At 40.3% G+C, this 22,373-nt stretch overlaps 1 protein-coding gene across 1 annotated transcript in view; it reads right to left on the reverse strand.

Moving 5' to 3' along the window:
- The window catches only part of PIGK (phosphatidylinositol glycan anchor biosynthesis class K), a 90,871-nt gene that overhangs the window by 40,302 nt on the left and 28,196 nt on the right, over positions 1-22,373 (reverse strand). The window contains exon 9 of the mRNA XM_075181935.1: positions 17,433-17,605. Within this exon, the coding sequence (XP_075038036.1) occupies positions 17,433-17,605 (173 nt within the window). The remainder of the gene's footprint in view (positions 1-17,432; positions 17,606-22,373) is intronic.

The raw sequence follows: 22,373 nt of genomic DNA on the forward strand, positions 1-22,373 counted from the left end.
TCTTTGTCTGTTTTACCCAGTTTGTTTATTAGTTTACTGTGTTTGTCCCCGATTGTAAAGCGCTACGGAATATGTTGGTGCTATATAAATAAATAATGATGATGAGAATTTAGGACAATGCCCCTAGAAAAATAAAACGGTGGTGGCCATCCATAGACAGAAGACTGAATGCGCCCAACTCACTGAAGACGTAAACACTGCAAATGCTAGATACACTCTCTATAGGAGTGTATCTAGCAAATCTATGTAACCCAGGGGTTGTAATCGCAAGTTGAGACTTGGACAGTGTTCATATATTCTTGTAACTTGCAGCTGCCAGACTAAGTGGCCATAGAGCTAATCTTGGAATTATTACAGAATAGTAACTCATTAAAAAGGTATCTTTACCTTAAATTTACTTTTGCAATTTTTATTTACAATGCATATATACATATAAGACATTCCCTTTTGGTAACCCCACTCCAAAATTCTGTGCCTGCTCCAGAAATGTGATGTATTTTGGCAAAACAAATAAAATACATTATTGGAGATATACACATCTGTACAGGTATTGTCATGCGCTGCAAAATCTATTTTATTTTTTAAATGGTGGACTATCAAAAGCCCTCGTTTATTTTTATTCAAATACGGAGAAGAGAAAACACAAATCGTTCATGTAGATCCAGCTGAATATTAACGGTTACTCCAAGAGTTAATGTTCTTATCTCCTTAAATATGCACAGTATTAGGCATTTCATTCCCCATACATGTAACATCTCCCTTCTCTGGGGAATAAAGAAGGGCATACCAGAGAGTCGTTTTTCACCGCGCAATAATAAAATGCCAAACTGCTCGGCTGGTCTACTGTATCAGAACACGGAACTCAATTATTGTAAATCTCCCAATAAACCGCTCACATTTGCAGCCTGCATGCAGAATGAATTCACGGGTCAACTGGCTGTTACGTTCAACACAGAATAACATTCTCCAAACTCTTCTCTCTGGTACTTCGGAAACAAATATGCTTTATAAAAACCAAGTCACAGAGGCAAAAGCCGAGCAAAATGCTTTATAGAGTCCATCGGAAAACGCACTTTATCGAGGAACGATCAGATTCTGCTCATTTGAAAGACGCGGCACCTTGGTTTCTGTAGACAGGCAGCGATAACGCAAAACACAGTCTGGTATTGTTATATCGCTGGGAGGAATGTGAAACATATACTGCGCAATAAGAAGATATTTCTCATACTAAAACTTTCAACGGCGCCATTATTCAAGAAGTGCACAGCAGTGAAAGCTGGAGGGTTTCATGGGGTTATAAATGACCGAAGGCAAAATTAAAGGACTTTTACAGCACTAACATATTCCTCAGCCATATAAAAGAAAAGAAAAATATGTAAAATCAAACACTGAAGGCTGCGCTCAAGTTACAGAAACCTAAAAATTTACCTGCAATGTAAAACTATATAAAAATAAGTGTTCAGTGTTTAGAAAGACAGAATATAGTTTAAAATAAAACCTGTGTGGACTTTGTGATCCGCTTCCCATATACAGGGAGCGATGTACATCCCCCTAACAGATATGGGACAGTTTTTACAGAGCACTAATTTTAAATTAAAGACTATTCAATTAAAAAAAAGATAATTGAGATAACCCAATTGATATTATATGCAAATCCTTGCTAGTTTGTGTGTGATACATGTTTGTTATTTATATAGACACCATAATAAAGACAAGGTTGGAAAAGTAGACAAGGTCACTGATAGTGTTTGGTTCACAATAATATCCCTGATCATATAATACGGTCTACATTTGGGGGTAAATTCAATTAGTTGCCCAGGTATTATTACGGTTTCTACGGTAATTTATCAGCAGCTCTATAAACCGCAAACAAAAATCCGGAGACATTATCGTAGTAGCGGTGATACGCGAAACCAGCTAGTAATTCTGTCCACCATGTAAACTGCCAACTATCTCAATGTCGACCAAGAGAATGTCTATCTGGAGACCACATACCGTTAGTTTTTTTATCCAGCCTTCAATAGGGAAAACAGAAGGAGGAGGGAGGGGATGAAGGGGTGGCGAGAGCTCAGACTGACATCATTTCAAACTGAAGTGATAAAGGTCAACAGAAAGCTCCTGCTCACATATCGCTTCTAACAACTTTGGTAAATACTTATTTTTTCCAAAAGAAGGCAGAAGAATAGATTAACAATAATAGTTAACCAGTCATGTTATTAATATTAGGGATGGGGTGTTAAAAAATAATTAAACGTACCCTCTCAAACTTTTCAAATCCTTAATCTCAACCGATAGTAAAATTGTTTTCTACCTTCTGCTGGAACAACACACATATATGATATTTTGTTAACCCATATACTTGTGAGCTGAAGCTTTCAGCTGACAAGTCAAGTGAGATTAATAACATAGCAGATTTAGCTTTCAGATCCTACTCCTTTTGCCTAGGCCAGCGGTTCCCAAACCGTGCGCAGCGACGATCTCACAGGGGCGCCGCGGCCAGGGCCGGTGGTAAGTTGACAAGCAAGGCAGAGGGCTACTTGGTAATTATTTTGGCTTTGGGGTGCCTTTAAAATACTATACATAATGATGCCCTTGAGAAGAGAAAGTTTGGGATCCGTTGGCTCAGCCGATTCACTAAAACAGAACTCTTCCCACAGACAACTGCCGTTCGGGTTCCGCCACACTGGCAACTTGCAGCTGCAGATTCCCACAGTGGAAACACTGCAGAGTTTTATATTCATGAACATTGTTACTGTAAGTGTTTTTCTAGCAATAATAAAGTTTGACAAGCAGATTTTTTTTTTCTTTTTAATGCACAACAGCGGTGACCACACTGCATTCTGGGTAATTTTCAGACACCATAGGGGGGGGGGGGGGGGGAATTCAATTGATCGCGAGTTTTTTTTCCCCCGTCAAAAAGAAAAATCCCACGCGGGTTTTTAACTGCTATAGCGACCGTTTTTAGTTAACACAGCGTTAAAACTCGTGCAATTCAATTGAAAAAGAGGTAACGCTGCCCTTGCGCGTTAATCATTGGTGTTTGCAAGTTTTTAGGGGAGTGAAGGGTTTATCGCGGTCATGTGTAACACAAAAAGGGATTGGCATACATTAGATTGCATTACACAACCATTCTATTTGATAATATCTATTACTTATATATTACAGTACTTTAGCATATTTTTTACTATACAAATCATCTATTCCATGTGAAAACACATTAGTACATACATATTTTTAGTACAAAAAACAACATTAAAAAAAATAAATCACTAAAATATATGTATTTTTTTGTGGTTTTTTTTTCCCATTATTTTTTTTAAAATAAAATCAACTTTTACACGTTCTACATTACTGATAAACATAAGTTTATCTTTTTTCCCCCCATTACTACAAGATTTCATATAGTTTTCTTAGGTTTTTTTTATTTTTAGCACACCCCAAAGAGGTGCGAGATAAAACAGCATATTGGCCTGTGTAACGCGTCACATTCTAAAAAAAATTGAATAGCTTTTAACGCGGCTGCCTCTCACACACCCTATACTTTCAATAGACCTTGTACTGGAGCGCCAGAGGACCGTTTCATGAAAAAAAAAACGGAGCGCTAAAAATGTAATTGAATCGCAGGTAAAGTTAACCCGCTCGAAAATTATTTAAAAAAAAAAAACGTTAAAATGAGTTAACATAGTGTTAAAAAATACCTTGCAGTCCATTAAATCCCCCCTCCACAATTTCAATAGAGCTCCAGAAGCGTTTTATACCCCAGGCAAAACTGCTCACAGCAGCCATAACCAGCGGGTCGCTGGAGGAAAATTGCTGGTGTAACAGATCACCACCAATATATGTGTAACCACACCCAAAACCACGATCTGTTATACCTCGTTTTACATCACAAGGAATACACCAGCAAAAGGATTACAGTTGGTTTAAAATTGCACACACCACTCATGAAAGCAGCTACCTACATGGCCCTTAGGACGCAGACGGGTTTTCCTGGAAGCTTTTGTAGTCAGACCATTGACAGAAAAATCACCTCAGGTAAACAATTTCCGGAACAGAACGTACTGGTACAGGCGGACCCAGTTTTATGCCAGCCGGCAAAAAACATTTAATAAAAATATTACATTTAATATTGAGACAGTTTATGTTTCAACCATTGTATCGTATCCACCCTTCAGCCATTTCTACTCTCAGCCAGCCATTTTACAGCCACATTATCCTAAGCAAACATCCATAGAGGAGATTATGTAAAAATTAAAAATATTACTTTAGTGACCTATTTTTCCAGGGAATGCTTTAAAACAGATTTAATCACCAACACAAAGCAGCCACTTTGATGGGAGAGGATACGCTCTGGTCAAGGCCTGTCTAGTTAAACATATCCTCAACTTACGAAAAATGAATAATAAATAAATAAAATAAAAAATAAATAAAAATCCTTATAGTATTTTAATAAAACACTCAGTACGGATTATGAAGATTAAAAAGAGGACAGACATAACTTGAACTTGGGCGCCCCCTGGTGTTCACAGCTAAGAATACATCTGGCAGACATAGGAAATATAAACCATGCACTCGAAATAAAAGTTGTATTGGAGAGATAATCTGTCTGTAACCAGCAGCTATGACCATCTTGCTTTGTTGTCAGATTGATGCTCATTGTCAGTGAATCCGCATAATACTTTTCGAAAACGAGTGCAGAAAAAGGTTGATGTAACCCATAGCAACCACATAGACCCCTGTCCTATAGTAGCGTTAAAAAAATTAAATGTTGTTCTGGGTTACAGCATTCATTTTTATGAATGTACCAACATTAACATAATATTTTTCTAAATATTTTACTCATTAAGGGGCCGCTAAGCTTAAAATACAAGCGGATCGTAAATAAATCCTTATCAGACGCCCAGGTTAGCCAAAATACGTCATCTTATGTGGACTGTGGCAGCTACAGCAGAAATAATGTTTATATCATTTACTCCTCAGTCTCTTCTTACTGTCTTAGTTTCTTTGGACAGTATAGTGGAATAAAAATATTTGCACATTACTTCATTTGGATGAGACAAGGAACATAGAAGCGATATAAAAATAAATAAAAGCCCTCGCTCTATTACTTGCTATCTCCAATCTGCACAGACCAACTAATACGGCCCTGACTGTGGTCTGTAATATTATACGGGGAATATGATTAATTTATATGGTCCAGATACGTAGGTCAAACATGCAATGAAGTTTATCGGGTAAACGTAAGACTACTATTTAATGAGCAATTTGTGTCTTTTCTCTACGTATGTGAAATGTGATTAGTGCGAAAATATATTGAAGTGGTGAAAACAGACTCATATAATATTTAGTATTTTTTTAAAAAAAAGCTGTAACACGGTCGTAAAAAATGTCTCAATTCCAAAAACAAGCACCGGAAATCTCATAGTGATAACTACAAGTTGAAGTTATTTCCACACAGAAGTGCTGGAAGTTAGTAAACATCTGCAGCGCCTAAACCTCTCGGCGCTGACTCGGGGCGGCCGCTAAGGGCAAATACCAGCAGGTTTCATCTGCCTTAATAAAAAGCGCCTCTGTATGTGGAAGCCACTGTCATGTGTACATCGGCCATTCTTAGAGGCTTTATGAAGCTTTACTTAATAAAAGCTAGGACTCTGTGTGCAATGTAGGCAGCCATTTTGTGCGTTGAAGCGTTTGTGAGAAGACATGGAGGCACATTGTGATATCAGCCTATCCATTCACTAGTGACATCACTAGTCCCTAGTGAACCGGTTTTTATACTGCTTTATCCCACCAAATGGCTGCTCTACCGTATGTATATGATGGATCCAATATAAAAATTTTACTTTCCACCGTTTACTGAAGCCATGAGGAGAACTCGGATTTTGTGGCCCACATTTCATTTTGGTATCCCAATTTTATTCCCCTCACGGAAGTCTCCTAATAGTATAATAATGATTCTCCATTTATGTAGCACCTTTCTCCTACTAGGACTCAAAGTGCTTTACATTACTGCAGACGGTGGGGCAGCCATCTTGTGCACGCTGATATTCTATAGAACCATTCACATCAGTCCCTGTCCCATTGGAGCTTACACCTCTTACCATAAACATCAATAAACCTACTAGTATGTTTTTGGATTGTGTGAGAGGAAACCGGAGCACGCTGCTGTAGGTCATCTGTAAATGGACAAATTAAAGTGTTCTTTCAAGTCAGGTCTGGCCAGGCCATTTAAATATACAATTTTTACTCTCACAGGTTAATCTTTCATTTTGAGCAATTTAAAAAAACAAAAACAAACCACAATACCAGCTTGATACACTAGAGGGAGCTACTAGACCAATGAAATAAATCCAATTGTCACAAGAAACTGATCTCCCCCATTGCTACTTTTTTACATATTTTGCTACATAATACTGCAAACTGTCAAAATAACAAGAAAAATCCAAATCATGCACAAATTACTGACAAAAAGACTGTCAGGATTGGATAGAAATCGGAAAAATATTTGATTTTAAAAGAATACAAATGTAGATGATCAAGTCTTGTACAAAAATGAGGAGATACTTTCTGCAAACATTACGTTGCTGTTGTCACGCTGGCAGGCACTTTGTGACCTGAACCTATATTTTGTAGAATATAATCAATTGACTAGAAACACGTGATGTCGCCGGCATCTAGGACATGGACACGCTGCGTTCTCATGTATATGTTCATATGTAACCGTTGTACAGAACTTGCAGAGGACCCCTGACCTGTCCATATCCCACCACCCTCCAAACCTGGGCTACAAGTTTTGGTTACTTTAACTAAAAATAAATAAATAAATAAAAATACATACTTGAGTAGTAGCTTAATTGGACAAAAATAAAACAGCATTAATTGGTCTTTTATGTCCGTTGTGAGGTGTTTTCAGCGGCGGTGATGAAGATGGTGAAATGGAAGTTTAGCGAAGAACAGAAGGTTCCGCACATGGTTTAGAGATGAGTCATACGGGGTGGTACCAAGAAACTGCTGGAGTGATATAGAGATGGATGGTCAGTGCGCCATCAATGCCGGAATGGTTATTGCCGCATGGCGCCATACAAATTTTAAATTCGTACATACAAGTTTCAAACTGCCGATACATTTGTTTCTCGTGGAACCCCTGATACCTGTTGGCGGAACCTTGGGGAACCCAGTTTGACAAACACAGATATATAATATCTAAATAAATACAGAACAACTCACAGTCTGTGTATTATCACAAGTCCATGGGAACACCCCCAAAATGTGCAACCCCCCCCCCCTCCAAATGCACTCATACACGAAAGAGGGTGCACTGGGCTGATCCACACTATAGTTTATATAATATAGTTTTATGATATTCATTTTTCTTTAGTTTCATCTTTCCTGCATTCATGCACCCATACATACATATGCACACACTAAATAATCCCTGGAAATTAATTACACAAAAGGAGAGGATTAAGAAAACACAAAAAATAATTTAGCAACAGAATAGGGAAACGCACGATTACATTTGAACCTCGGGGTTTGGTTTTGCCAAAACCGCCCTTGCGTATTTTGGATTTTGGGTCTGTATTTTTTAAGAAAAATTGCTAAAATCACATAATTTTGCTGTTTTTTTGATCCTACATTATTATTAACCTCACTGACACTAATTTCAAGTAATTTGCAGTCAGTTTTGACCACCTCACAGGTCACAATATTATTTTCATACACTTTTGGACCAATACTGCAGCGACCTGGCTGGATGGTAAGCGACAGAGCAATGACACAAACACACGGCAGTTCCTAGCACACCTAGGACACATTGGCACACAGCAGTGGCAGAAAAGAAAAGTGGTGCAAGATGGAATTGTCCTTGGATCATGAAACCAGTTATGGTACATTTGATCGCTGTATTTCTACAGTTAATACATGGCGACGAGCGCTGACCCCCCGGAATGCGTGCTTTTATCAGACACACACCAATCCAGGGTGCCAGACAATGCACTAAAAAGAGCCATTGAAATTCCCAGCAAAAAGCCAGTTCATCAGTGAACTTCGAATCGGCCCCAATTCCCACAAAATTATAATCTAGTTAGGTTCCTTCCATGTAAAGTGTAGATTACAAACACAACAAAACACGTGTGGGAGGCTGACTACTAGACACAAAGGGCCTGAGTCATTAAGGAAAGTAAGGCAAAAAAAAAAGGAGTAAATGTTCTCTGGGACAAACCATGTTACAATGTAAGGGGTGCAAATGAATTTATTATTTTGCAGATAAGTTAAATACTGGCTGTTTCCCGGTAATAAAACCTACTCTGAGGTGCTGGACTAAACTCCGAAAATTTAAATATATCTCCTCGGTCATTTCGCCTTTGACCCCATTGTTTGACAATCAGTCTTTTCCTCCTGGGATCAGAGAAAAAGAATTTAAAGCTTGGTCTAGGGCAGGAATTCTTCGTGCAGGTCAGCTGGTGGGTGCGTCGGGTGTACATACCTTTGAGTATCTGCAGGCAAAATGGAGCCTGCCCAATGCGGAACTTTGGCATTATCTGCAACTCAAACACTTTTTAAGTACTGAAAAATTGCGGCTAGGGGTTAAAAGGGAATTGACATCATTTGAAACTATGTGTATTTCCCCTTTGAGTACTGAACATACCCTTTCTGGGATCTACACAATTCTGATTGAGAACAGCTTCTCCTCTTTGCCAAAATTTACCAAAGATTGGGAAAGAGATTTGGGGAGTCGGATACAAGAAAGACATTGGAATAATATCTTTCAAGCCACCAAGGCTAGTTCTCTTAGTGTAACAGTGTTTGAGACACAATATAAGGTCTTCTCCAGATGGTATCGGTGTCCTAATGTCCTTGCTAAAATGTACCCTGGGAACTCTAACTTATGTTGGAGATGTGGCTCGGGTGTCGGGACGCCGCTACACATCTGGTGGGAATGCTCACTTTTGAGACCTTTCTGGGACGGTGTCATAACGACTTCAAAAGAAATCCTAAAAACAGAAGTTCCAGTTGACCCAGGTTTTTGGTTACTAAACCAGACAAAGTCTTCGATATCAATATACAAAAAATCCTTGCTAAAAAACTTAAATAGCGCCGCAAAGGCGGTCATTCCAGTTCACTGGAGATCCCCCTCTCCTCCAACCCTGAAGGAGTGGCTTACCCGCATCGAGTCCTATAGATATATGGATGACTTGATTCTTAGCTCATCCGATAAGTTTACAGAATATTGCTCCATTTGGTTCAGATGGTTAGAATTCCAGGGGTCCGCAAGATACGCTGCCTTAGTTAAATAAACCCTCTTTCTGCTATTCCATAGAATTGTATCTAGTGCTCATTTTGGAATGGAACTGTGCTCCTAGATCCCTTCCCCTATCCCCTCATTCCCTCCTCCCATTTTTCTTTCCACTCTGTTTTATAATTTCCCTCTCTCATCCCCCCTTTCTATTCCCTCTTGCTCTCTTTTCTCTTTCTTCACAACATTTAAGCAATACTAAGGTTTACCATACAGAGGCAGTCACCTATGAAAAGGCCAAACATATAACTACGATTATCACATGCGGGTTAAAGCTAAAATGAAAAAGTACCTATCGTGGTTATGTTCTCTATGTTCTCTGATGATTGTTATCATGTGTTATTGCCTTTGTTCTTTACGATTGTAACTCTGCAATTGTATTCAATAAAAAGATATTGTACAAAAAAAAAATACTGGCTGTTTTTTCATCTAACATACAAATACTTGCTAGCTTTATTTTTACACTGAAATTTAACGTTGATCTAGGACGCGCCCTACTCCAACTATAAATCTGTCCCCACATTTGAAATTCACCTCCCCCTCCAATGCACATTGCAACATGGTCTTGCCCAAAGTTACTCCTTTTCTATGCTTTGCTCTCCTTAATGACTCAGGCCCAAAGACATTGAATGGATGGCTATCCAGGGATGTCTCCCTCTCAGGACATTCATGCACTCCCGGAACCTGTGCCGATACGTCCACTGCCCCTTCTGCATCACCAGAAGGGAAACGGCACATTGTATTTTTTGGGACTGCCCCACTGCACAGGCACTGTTGGATGCCTTGGAACATGAACATAAGGACAGTGTACCCAGAACTTGCCTTTCATACCATTCGGTATTTTATGGATTATTTCCTGGGACCCACATCATTGGGGCAATCCATGAGGCCTGGAGCCCAATAAATTGCTTTAAAGACGCTATTTGGCTTGCCAGGAATCGCCTCATTTTGAAGCGGGAGAAGATGACCATCCAGGACTGTCGCAGACTGATCCACAGCCTACTAAGAGACTATAACACCATTGACAGTCCTGAGGAAGAGGAAGATGATTAATTTTCTGTCTCCCTCTTCTCCTTCTCCCCCTAGGTGTCTGTTTATTCAATATAACACTGTTGAATTTGCCTGCAAATTCAGAAGACAAGCCTGCTTGTGCTAGTGTGGAACAGTATATTGGGGTCCTATTGTCCGTATTCAATAGGTGGTGGCAAACCTAAAGTGTCTGGGGGTGTGAGAGCGCTGGGTTTGGGGACGATTCAGCAGGTCTATAACCTGTGTGATAGGTAGAGAGACTGCGGGCTGAAATCGTGTGTGACCTCATACAGCGAACACCCCAAAGTCACGGCAGCTGGGAGCTCTGCCTCACAGCACTGGGGTCATGAGTTCAATTCCTGACCATGGCCTTATCTGTGTGGAGTTTATATGTTCTCCCCATGTTTGCGTGGGTTTCCTCCGGGTGCTCCGGTTTCCTCCCACACTCCAAAAACATACTGGTAGGTTAACTGGCTGCTATCAAAATTGACCCTAGTCTGTGTGTGTGTGTGTGTGTGTGTTAGGGAATTTAGACTGTAAGCTCCAATGGGGCAGGTACTGATGTGAATGAGTTCTCTGTACAGCGCTGCAGAATCAGTGGCGCTATATAAATAAATGATGATGATGATCGTAGCGTCTGCGCTCAGGTCAGTGGTGTTTACTTAGACCCACACTGTACCCAGGTATCCAGGTGTCTAACGACTTGTACATTAAAGAATACTAAAGCATTCCACACATTAGGAATTTCATTTTATTTAACAATACACTAAGCTGTTTTTTCTGGAAAAGTCCCATTACAACCTTTACGTATTTATGTATGTCATACACACTACTGTTATTAATTAGCCAATGTCTGTAGCAGTGGGATTACCCACAGTGTGACCAAGAGGCTGAGAAATCACCTATCACCATTACATTATATTACACTACCGCTATGAGATCTATTATACAAAATACATTATTTACAGTCTTCCTTTTTGATTGTATTTATTATCTGGTTAATGGTTTTCAAATAAAAAAAAAACCTTAACTGTACCTGTATTCATAATGATTACCTAGTAGTCATGTGACCCTTCCTTCCATTCTTATTACCATCTGGTATTTTTGCAGAATAAACCACTTTCCCAGAATTCCTAACATGAGATAGCACCAAGGAGTATTGCGTCATGGGGACGGCTCATGTCCTGCTGAACCACTGATTGGTTATAAACAAACCTCCTCCGTATATTAGCTAGCAGTCTGTATCCGTGGTACTCAGGGCCTCCAATAGGACTTCAGAGTCCCTGTGCGTGTGCTTCTTATGGGCACCCCCTAGTCTTGGCTTATGGGGGGGGGGGGGGGGGTGACCATGCAGACCAGCAGGAAGCTATTCGTTCTCCCAGTCACTCTCCCCAAAATCAGGCCCTGATGGGACCGGAGCCCTATCCATCCTCTCACAGTCATCACCTCCCCATTCTCCCCGAATTCCATTGATAACCAACCAGTTACCTAGTTATACCTAATTTGATAATTGTGTTTGAGTGTGTGCAGCTTAATTTAAACAAGAATCACACAGTTTATTTTCAAATATTTTTTTTTATTTAACAATATTCATAAATGCAATTGAAATATTGCTGATGTTTTATTTCAAATTAAAACATACATTTGTTATTCTGCATAAAATAGGAACATATGTTTTAACACTGTCCTATGTCTTTTACAAACTTGTTCTATAAGAGAACCATTATAGCAGATACCCCTGGACTCACGAAGAGTCATCCTTCAGCGCTCAGGAGAGGAAAAACCCCCCTGTGGAGGAAACCTCTGGGGAACCATGGCTGTGAGGACTGCCCTTCCCTCTGGGCATTAAGGGGCTGCAGAGATAACGTGTAAAGTTGGAATGTTTGTTGATCCATACAGGTGAAATTCACCAGTATTTCTGGTAATAATGTCCATTGTGCCGGTCCTGTTTCAGCTCTCGGTGATCTGGCTTCAGTTACTCTTCTTATAGATCCAGAGGAAGGTGAAAAACCCCTCAGAGACATTTCATTTTTCTCAAAGAGGGGAAAAAAATTCTTCCTGACTCCACGTATGGCAATCAATATTCATCCTGGATCATATATAGCTCTGTAGAGAAATAAAAAGGGAGGGTGCCCTGCTCCTAGGAGCTTACAATCTAATGAGATGAATCCTGCCCACTAGGGCTTACATGTGATTCATTTACACAGAACAGGGGAGGGAGCCCTGCTCAATGGAGCTTACAATCTAATGAGATGAATCCTGCCCACTAGGGCTTACAATGTGATTCATTTACACAGAACAGGGGAGGGAGCCCTGCTCAATGGAGCTTACAATCTAATGAGATGAATCCTGCCCACTAGGGCTTACAATTTGATTCATTTACACAGAACAGGGGAGGGAGCCCTGCTCAATGGAGCTTACAATCTAATGAGATGAATCCTGCCCACTAGGGCTTACAATTTGATTCATGTACACAGAACAGGGGAGGGAGCCCTGCTCAATGGAGCTTACAATCTAATGAGATGAATCCTGCCCACTAGGGCTTACAATGTGATTCATCTATACAGAAGAGGGAAGGGAGCCTATACAGATACAATTAATGCTTCTCACTTACCTCTACAGAATAGAACTGGAATGTGATTGGATATTGCCTATTGGGCTCACACAATCCTGCATTCGAAGAGAGCAGGGGATCCCAGGCAGTAACTGTTAAAAGAACAAGTTACTTGAGCAACCCTGATCTTCATTCTCTTCGCTGGTATCAGTGATCCTCGGCGTCACCCTCCCAACTGACATCCTGATTGACTGACTGCAGCAGGTTCTGGTCCTTTATATATAGTCTCATGATCATTTCATCATAATGGTCTCCATGGAAACTATGTCACCAGCTCTGATGTCATAATAGGCTCTGACCTCATGTTACTGATAAGTGATGAAAGTATAACTAGAGGTGGTGAAGGGTGTAAGCCTAAAATATAAAAACAGAAATCCCATTCATGTCATGCCTACATCAGTTTGATTCACGATTCACATCTCCCTTCTGTAACTGGTGGCGAATGATCCATTTGCCCAATGAAAGATGGTTCTTCCTCCTGCAGTAGAGGTAGAAGGGCCAGAAGGAATATATTATTCAATCAATCACTGACTCCTGCAGATCCAGGAGAGATCTGCAGTATCTGGTCCACTTGAAGGGCTGTGGTCCCGATGATCTCAGTATATTATTCTCCCTGCCTAACTCACAAGTAGCCAGGGTCAGTTTTAATACCTCGATTGTAGAAGTTAAAGTTCAGCCGTAGGGGAAGTTCTTTTGCCAGATTATTTGTCTGTCAAATTTGCCATTATTCTTTGTAAGTATAACTAAAGTTTTGTTAAAAAAAAAAAAAAGTTAAATAAATTGTGCGGTAAATATGCCCATTATACTGTAAGTCGTCGTATTTTGCTCCAACACGCCCATAACGTATTTTGCTTACGCTTACAGGCGGCCTTCTTTCCACTTCCGCCTTTTCAATCATAATGAGCCTCGAGCGGTCTTAAGGGCAAGATGCGGTTCAGTCTTCATATATCCACAACCGTAACCAGCGCACACGTGCAGGAGTAAAAAACGTATTATACGCAGCAAACCGCACTGTGTCCCCAAATCTACATGACCCATTAAATCTGGATTAGCAACCATTAAAGATAAACCGTCATCTCTGAGCAATTTAATTGTGTACTTAAGAGGCACCAACAAAATATACTCTTATAAGTTACCCCAACCAGCACTCTTTCCGTATCCCCAGCCAGCACTCTTTCCGTATCCCCAGCCAGCACTCTTTCCGTATCCCCAGCCAGCACTCTTTCCGTGTCCCCAACCAAGGCTGGCGGGAGCCCCCTTGTGTGGCGTATTTACTGGACGAGCGTCTATTTGTCATATTTCATCCAGTGCCCAGTGTCAGTCTCCACAAGTGCAGTTCTCTATATTTTACTATATACTAAGAATAGAGTTTGGTGACGGTTTGAAACTGCCACACATCGCCCACGGTTTAGTGGTCCAAACCGCCATCAAAACCGCCATCCAACAGACAGGACAGTTTTAATACCCGCTTCAGAATGGCTTCCTTGCTCAAACGTGCTGATTGAACGATTTTGCCATTGAGAACATAAGAAGAAGCACCATTGACATTTAAATTATTTGGGCAATCATGTATTGATTAAGGGGCAAAATAATTTATGATTAACTTATGAGGGGGAAAAAAACTTTCATTATATTAAAGGGATAAATTTATTTAATTATTATATTATTCGGGCAATATGTAATGAGAAATTGTGCAACATAAATAATATCCTCCATTAACAATCAGCTAATAATATATACTCACATTTCCCACATAATATAATGCTATAATAGTGTCCGCTTAAAAAAAATATGAAAAAAAATAAAATTCCTTCATAATTTATTAAATTAATTTTACCCCTTAATCAAAAAATAATGATTGCCCAAATAATTTAAATGTCAATGGTGCTTCCTCTTATGTTCTGAATGGCACAATAGCTCAAGCAGCAGCAGTTTGAGGAACCTCACCTCTCACAACCACCTCTTTCATTTTGGCCGTTTGGATGGCGGTTTTGCGGCGGTTTTGAAAATCCCAGCTTAGTAAATCCGGCTGTTTGTATGTTCATCATTGTTGAAATCGGGATGGCGGTTTGTAAAGTGGTGGTTTTGAAAAATGACAATTCTGGTCAATTAACGGCTGTTTGGGCTTCAGTAAATCCAGCCGTTTCAAAACCAGAAAAATAGTCAAAAAATGGTGGTTTGAGCAAACCGTCCTTTAGTAAATCTAGTAATCTTCGAGTGCTTCCATTACTGCGACAGTCATTATGACACTCAGGGATTGGCGACAGAGAAAGGATCTCCTTAAACAGAGATGCTGAGAGATAATGCAGATCCGCAATGGGGGGGGGGGGGGGGGGACGACGACAGGGTAGGGTACCGGGGCAAACAGAGGATTTCTAGAAGGGAGGGTCCAAAATGCTTGACTTCAGAAAAAAAAAAAAAAAAAAAAAAAACACACTTGTTGGAATAATAATAAAATTAGAAAAGTACAATGTATAGTAATGTAATAACTAAATAGAAAATAATGAGACAAAATTCAACCTGTAGATTAAAAAAAACCCAACACATTAATAATAAATTTCCTTTAAAAAAATGATTCTTGACCATCTTACCAAAATAATATAATGTAACACCTTGTAAAGTAATATAGCAAAATGAATACTAATCTCCCACTCACATCCAATTAAAAAAATCATTCCAATTAGTGTCACACTTGCTCACCTAGTGCTTCACATCATTGTAAGCAGTCTAGAAATTGCAGAATATCACAAGTAATTTACTTTTAAAGCATCTTTCTTTTCTCTAAAATCACAGAAATGCTAGAGCCAAAAGTGAGAATAATCACTGAGGCCATTTTATTAAAGCCGAAGTTCATTAACACATAGGCAGATCCCCGCAAAAATGGGGTTTAGACTGCAGGTACCACAATACTGTCGTGATTCAAGTATAGGGGGGTTTCTGGGCAAATGGAACCCCCCCATAAGAGTTGGCCCCTGGGGGTACCATATCATGCGACAATTTTCTATCATATGCACATAAAAACTCATTGAGCTACAAATCCTGCGCCAAGTTCAAGAAACATTCTTTTTCTCATCATATGTAAATTGGTTGTAAATATTTTTATCACACAGACACTGGGACGTGCATACAGCTGTGTTACTGACATTGCTACCAATATCTGTAGGCTGCAAACCAATAACCGAGCCGACTCGGCACCCCAAAGTTCAGGTGAGTTCGGTTTCAAGGAAACCGAGCCCACCCATCTCTAGTATATAATATATATATATATATACACACACACACACATATATATATTAACATCATGTCTGTTAAAGTGCTTCCGTGCAATACAGATAATACAGTATGGTAGGATCTCAGCTTATACTTTAATTGGGAAGTATTTGGGGCTTTTTCAGATGCACATCCAGAGCCTAACTTAGTGCGATTATGTGGAGTACAGATGCACCTGGGTGTGAATTGAAATTGACGCAGAGCCCAGAGTCCACCCCCAGAGTTGCACCAGAGTCCACCCCCCAGAGTTGCACCAGAGTCCACCCCCCAGAGTTGCACCAGAGTCCACCCCCCAGAGTTGCACCAGAGTCCACCCCCCAGAGTTGCACCAGAGTCCACCCCCCAGAGTTGCACCAGAGTCCACCCCCCAGAGTTGCACCAGAGTCCACCCCCAGAGTTGCACCAGAGTCCACCCCCAGAGTTGCACGTATCCTGCACATTTTGCCCACTGCACTTGGATAGGCATCTCAGGTGCATTAACGAGCAAGTGCAATAAAGGAACAGTGTGTGGACGGACGCAAGTACAGCTAGTTACATGCATCTTTCAGATATGTTATGTATGATTGTAGGTTATGATACGAGATGTAAATTTTGCACCTACATAAACCAAGTGAAGGATTTGGAAATGATGATATTCGCATTCTTGCTCTTTTCACAGTCTATAAATAACACCCCCCCTCCCCACCACCCCCTCTGAAAAAGATGGACTTCTAAAGCTGTGAAACCAGCGACAGACTATATTGCCCGGGAAACACTGTTTACGTAGCATCTGCCATATGGGAAGAGAATCAGCACCAGGCCACACTAACGGCCTGTTTCACCTTCTGGCTAAAATGTGCAACAGCCTTTATCCCGGTTGTCAATACTTACGCATATAATTATATTACTTTTCTAGTCTGTTCATTCTATTTTTGTGCATAGGATATATTGGTTGTTTCCAAGTTGCTCATTAATCCTGTATTCTTACAAAATGTAATATAAATAACTGTCGCCTATACAAACCCTTCAACACCATTGTCGCTGCTGCACAGTGACTGTGTCTTTCAATGTAACGGTGCTGATGATCTGACATTTAAAGAACTCTGGAGAAATGATAATAAGTTCTGCTGCAGTAACAGATTTATAGTCGGCTCGGTACATAGGACAGATGTTATTTGTTTCAGAGCTGAGAAATATCAAGAAACGGCGTGGACACGTCTCGCAATGTAATCTGTATGAAAATACCTTTTCTCAGGTGCCTCCGTATGAGTCTTCAAAACAACAGTTTTCTCAGTAAGTTCCACTTTTCTCACGCTGCCGAAGAAATCAGTAATGAGGACGGTCTGAGGGTCTCTCTGGAACAGGTCTGTGCGGTGCCCGGGGGTGGAAACACAGAGGCTTTTCGGACAGACCTGGAACTGGAAAAGGGAACCACAGCATTAGGCCGGGGATGTCCGCAAAGAAGAGGTAACAATGCAAATATTAGAAGGATGGCAGGATGATAAACATGTTTATAAAGAAATTCAGGAATACATTTGTAAATTAAAAGCTTTCACTAGTACACGCCTCTAAAGTGCGTGTGCAGCTGCAGGATTCCCTTGCCCAAAAAACAAACAGACAGTGTCTGCCTTCTCGAAGGAGCTCTGCAACTGCCTTAAAATTATAAATACAACAAAGAGAGAACGTGAAAGCTGCCAAAACAAGTCCCAAATCAATAATAAAAACGAGAAAATGGTCTAAACTAATAAACACAAAATAGTTTAATTTCTATAATGTAAAAAAATAATTCAAAGGGGAATATTCATACAAGTCTAAATATCGCGGATACGTGCTACCACTAACAACATTGCGGATTTCCGTGCACACCCCCCATGGTTGTGAAGGGGAATCTGCATTGTTGCGTTACCGTGTTGTCACTTTACATACGCAGCCGCGCGTATCCGCGATGTCTACAATTAATTGAATATGCCTCAAAAGGTTGCAACCTTCATATACAACAATAAATTGACAAAATAGAATAGTATAAAATATCACAATGATGACATAGATCAGTCAATATGTTCTATATATCCTGGGAAACAAGTTAAAATCTCGATGTGATGACACAACACCAACATGAATCAATGTTAGATAATGGGGGTACAGATGAGAAAAGTTCAATATAAAGTTCCGAACCTACGGACATGAGATTAACCCAGTCTAGCCAAACCAGGACGGCCGCACATGGGAATGATAAACGGTGAGATCAGATCTTACCACCAGACGAGGAGGTAAATAGCTCTGAAGAGGGTCTTATTCACTGCTCGCGTCTGAACGTAGTAGAGTCAGCGAGTCTCAACGGTGTAACTAGTAGATCTCCTTTTTGTTAAAACTCCGCCGTATAGATCACGGATGGTATATGAGGGGACAAGACAACCACTAAACACATGTAAACAATAGCAGTCTTTCTGAACCTCCCAGCCGCTAGCTCCGCATAGATCTAACAAGGTGCAGGTGGTATGGAGACAATGACAGTCCCCACAGAAGTTTCGGCAGGAGTTTCATGCATCCCAGGTGGTATGTAAAGTAACGATGCAATCGCTGAACAATGTGAACAATAGCCGTCTTTTCTGTCCTCTAAGACGTGGACTCCGCGCAGATCAATAAACACAGGTGGTTAGAAGACACTTTTCGCAGGGGTTTTGGCAGAGTAGCAATGACTGAGCCAGAAAGAAAAGTAGCAACATAGTGAAGTGTAGCAAAGTAAATTAAAAAAAACATCTAATGCGTTTCCCCATACACGATGGCTTCCTCAGAGGTATCCTGGTGGGCCGAGAGGAATATATTTAAACAATGTTTGACCAATGAGTAGACAAGAAGTTCATTATAAATTCAAAATATATTTGAAACCATTGTTTCCCAGGATATAACATATCCACTGATTTAGGTCATCGCTGCGATATGGGCAGCATGGTGGTTAGCACTTCTGTCTCACAGCAATGGGGTCATTCAATTCCTGACCATGGCCTTATCTGTGTGGAGTTTGTAGGTTGCGTGGGTTTCCTCTGGGTGCTCCGGTTTCCACCCACACTCCAACAACATACTGGTAGGTTAATTGGTATCAAATTGACCCTAGTCTCTCTCTGTCTGTCTGTGTTAGGGAATTCAGAGTGTAAGCACCAATGGGGCAGGGACTAATGTGACCAAGTTCTCTGTACAGCGCTGCGGAATTAGTGGCGCTATATAAAAAATAGCTGATGATTATATTTTATGATACTATTTTCTATTTTGCCAATTTATTGTTATCTATATATGAAGGTAACCTTTGATCGCTAGTTTATTTTATATAATGTACAAAATAACTAGTGTTTTTATTAGTTTAGACCATTTTCTCTTTTTTTGTAATCTATTTGGGACCTCGTTTTGGCGCTCCTCATTTTCTCTCCTTATAGATGTGTCTTGTCCAGTGTTCCCATGCCCCTCCTGGTTTCATCATTAGTATTAATAATCCAGAGCCTTCACAATACAGGAGAAATTACCGACTGGTCCTCATGAGAAAGGGGAGCCGATTGGTGGAGAGAAATACACAGAGGCGAAAGGGGAAGCTGCAGTTCCTCCTAGTAAACATTTTTACTGACTCTACTCTCTGAAGTCTTCCAAGCCCTCAGAAATTTGGCAGCTCTACATTAGGCGTATGTAATTTTCAGTATGAGGCAGCAATTAGTTTTGTTCTGGCAGAGGTCTGACAGCAAAAGATTAGCAATCATTTATAAGTGCTCTTTTTTTATATATGTATATTATTTTCAAACATAAAAAACAAGTTCATGGCAGAAGGCCGTGAAACTTGTCACATGACTTCATTGCAGGCCCAAATGATCAGCTTAAACTAGCCTGCAGAAAAAGCTGTTCAATACAAAACCAGTGCAAGACCAGGCTTTCATGTATGGGTGTCATAAATACTTAAAAATATAAATGCACTTTGCTCCCTACATACACTTTGTTGTTTTGCGTAAACTGTAAGGTCAACATTCTCTTTGAAGATAAATTATTTGAACTCTCTCCTTTGTATTTGAAACTACCCTGCAGGACGTCTCACCGATGGTGGGTGGGGAGGAGAACAGAAGCTTACTTCCCAAAGCGTTCAAAGACCACAAGCTAAAAGCAGTTTATCAATTCTCTCTCATGTATAGTACTGAGACATTCACCTTGCTTTTATCTTCTCTCAGTGTCTCCCTTCTGTCCGAGGGAGCAAATTCAACATCTGTTTAAGCAGACAGAGCCACAAGCACGTTTAACAAGACACGCTGCCTTCGCCCCAAGGATTAATGGCTTATAGGTAAAACTCAAGTTTAAAGGGACACTATTGAAATATATGTTGGTATCTGTATAATATAAAAATAAAATAACACCAGATAAAACAAGTTATTTTTTTCCTTCTAGCAAAATCCAGCAGCACCAGTTTGCAGAGATGCACAACTGTGTTAAATGTCGTCAGCTCTTTATATGTGAGTTGCAAAAAAAACATCTACGTTAACTTGGTATTTTACATGGGATATTTTCAGTGGTTATTTTCCATTTGTCCATATCAATCACATCGCTATTAGCAACGTTTATGCAGCTATTTTGTTAATTTTTTGAGAACATGCTAATCGCTATATCCAGTGTCTACTTTCAGAACTTATATAGTATTATTATTATTATTAATTTTTATTTATAGGGCGCCACTAGGTATCCGTAGCGCCGTACAGGGACAAACAAAGTTACAATACAAAAGGTGAGACAGCACAGTACAGTAAACAAACCGCACAGTAACTCCGTGAGCTCAAAGCACAGCTAGAGAGGCGGGGGAGGGGAGAGGGGAAGGTTCCGCATACGGCGGAGCCCAAGAGGGCACGGAAGGCAGAGTGGAGAGGAGGGAGCAAGAGGGAACAGGGAGGAGGAGGGCTAGGTAGCTGGAGAGCAGAGTTAAAAGTGGTGAAGACAGGAGGAGAGATGACCCTGCTCAAAAGAGTGACAATCTAAGGGGTGGGGTAGACAGACAGAGAGACACGAGGGAGGGAGAGAAGGAGGATAAGGGAAGGGGAGTGAAGGGGAAGAGGCAGAAGATCTGGTAGGGAGATCTGGTAGTAGTCACCAACACAGGGGTAGTGGTGTAGGACTAAAGAAATGAAAATGATAATACTAGGGAAGAAATACACATTAAAGTACTCAAAGTCATAAGGTGCGAAAGGGAAAGCTAGTCTATGGGTCCTGAAGATGTGAAAGGATGAAACAAATGGTCATTTCATCATTCCAGGTCATTTAAAGTGGCCCAGTTATCAGTATCAATTCAACGAAAGAACTAAGGGATTTCTCTAGTACAGTGATCAGGGAACAGAGGTAAATTACCCCAAATGGGGTAAAAATGAAACTCCTGGGGGTAATGCTGCCGATTCACATTTCTGTCCGTTGGATTGTAGACCCCTTTACATGTGAAATTGCTGTTGTACCAGAAGAGCCCCAAGGGTTGGCAGTGGCACTTCTTGAGCTTCGATGCAATATTGAAGCACGTATTACATTTGAAAACAAAGCAGATCTGTCTCATTTTTGGATGTCAACAGCTGCAAATGCATTCAGAATTGCACATGAGGAGGCCGTCAAAAAGTTTCTGCCTTTTGCAACAACCTACCTTTGCGAACAAGGATTTTCCACCCTAACGAACATAAAAACAAAGCAGAGAAATCGATTGGACACTGAAGACTGTATCCAAATTGCTCTGACATCAAAATTCCCCAATATTGATGCTCTTGTATCAAAAATGAAGCAACATCATTTCTCCAAAACCTGAAGTTTTGAAGTTGAAGCTTTCAAAGAAATTTTGAATAGATTCAATAAAATTTTGAATTCCAATAATATATGATTTCCTTCCTTTCAAATCAAGGGGGTAAGGTCGGCGTATAGAAATATATTTGGGGGTAAAAGGTAAAAAAGTTCCCTGACACCTGCTCTAGTTCAAGCCAATAAAAAATACAGTTTATTGCAAGTAAGGCGGCAGAGGAGAGCGAGACCTTGCATCTATCATGTGCACTCACCTGCTTTATCTGATCCGTGACATCTCAAAGGAACTATAATCCCATCACTGTACATCAGCAGGAAGATGCATTCATTTGTTATTCTGCCCTCTGACATTTTTATGAAGATCGTCTTCCCATATATCCCAACATTTTC

The sequence above is a fragment of the Mixophyes fleayi genome, chromosome 8 (assembly GCF_038048845.1).
Source record: "Mixophyes fleayi isolate aMixFle1 chromosome 8, aMixFle1.hap1, whole genome shotgun sequence".
NCBI lineage: Eukaryota > Metazoa > Chordata > Amphibia > Anura > Limnodynastidae > Mixophyes > Mixophyes fleayi.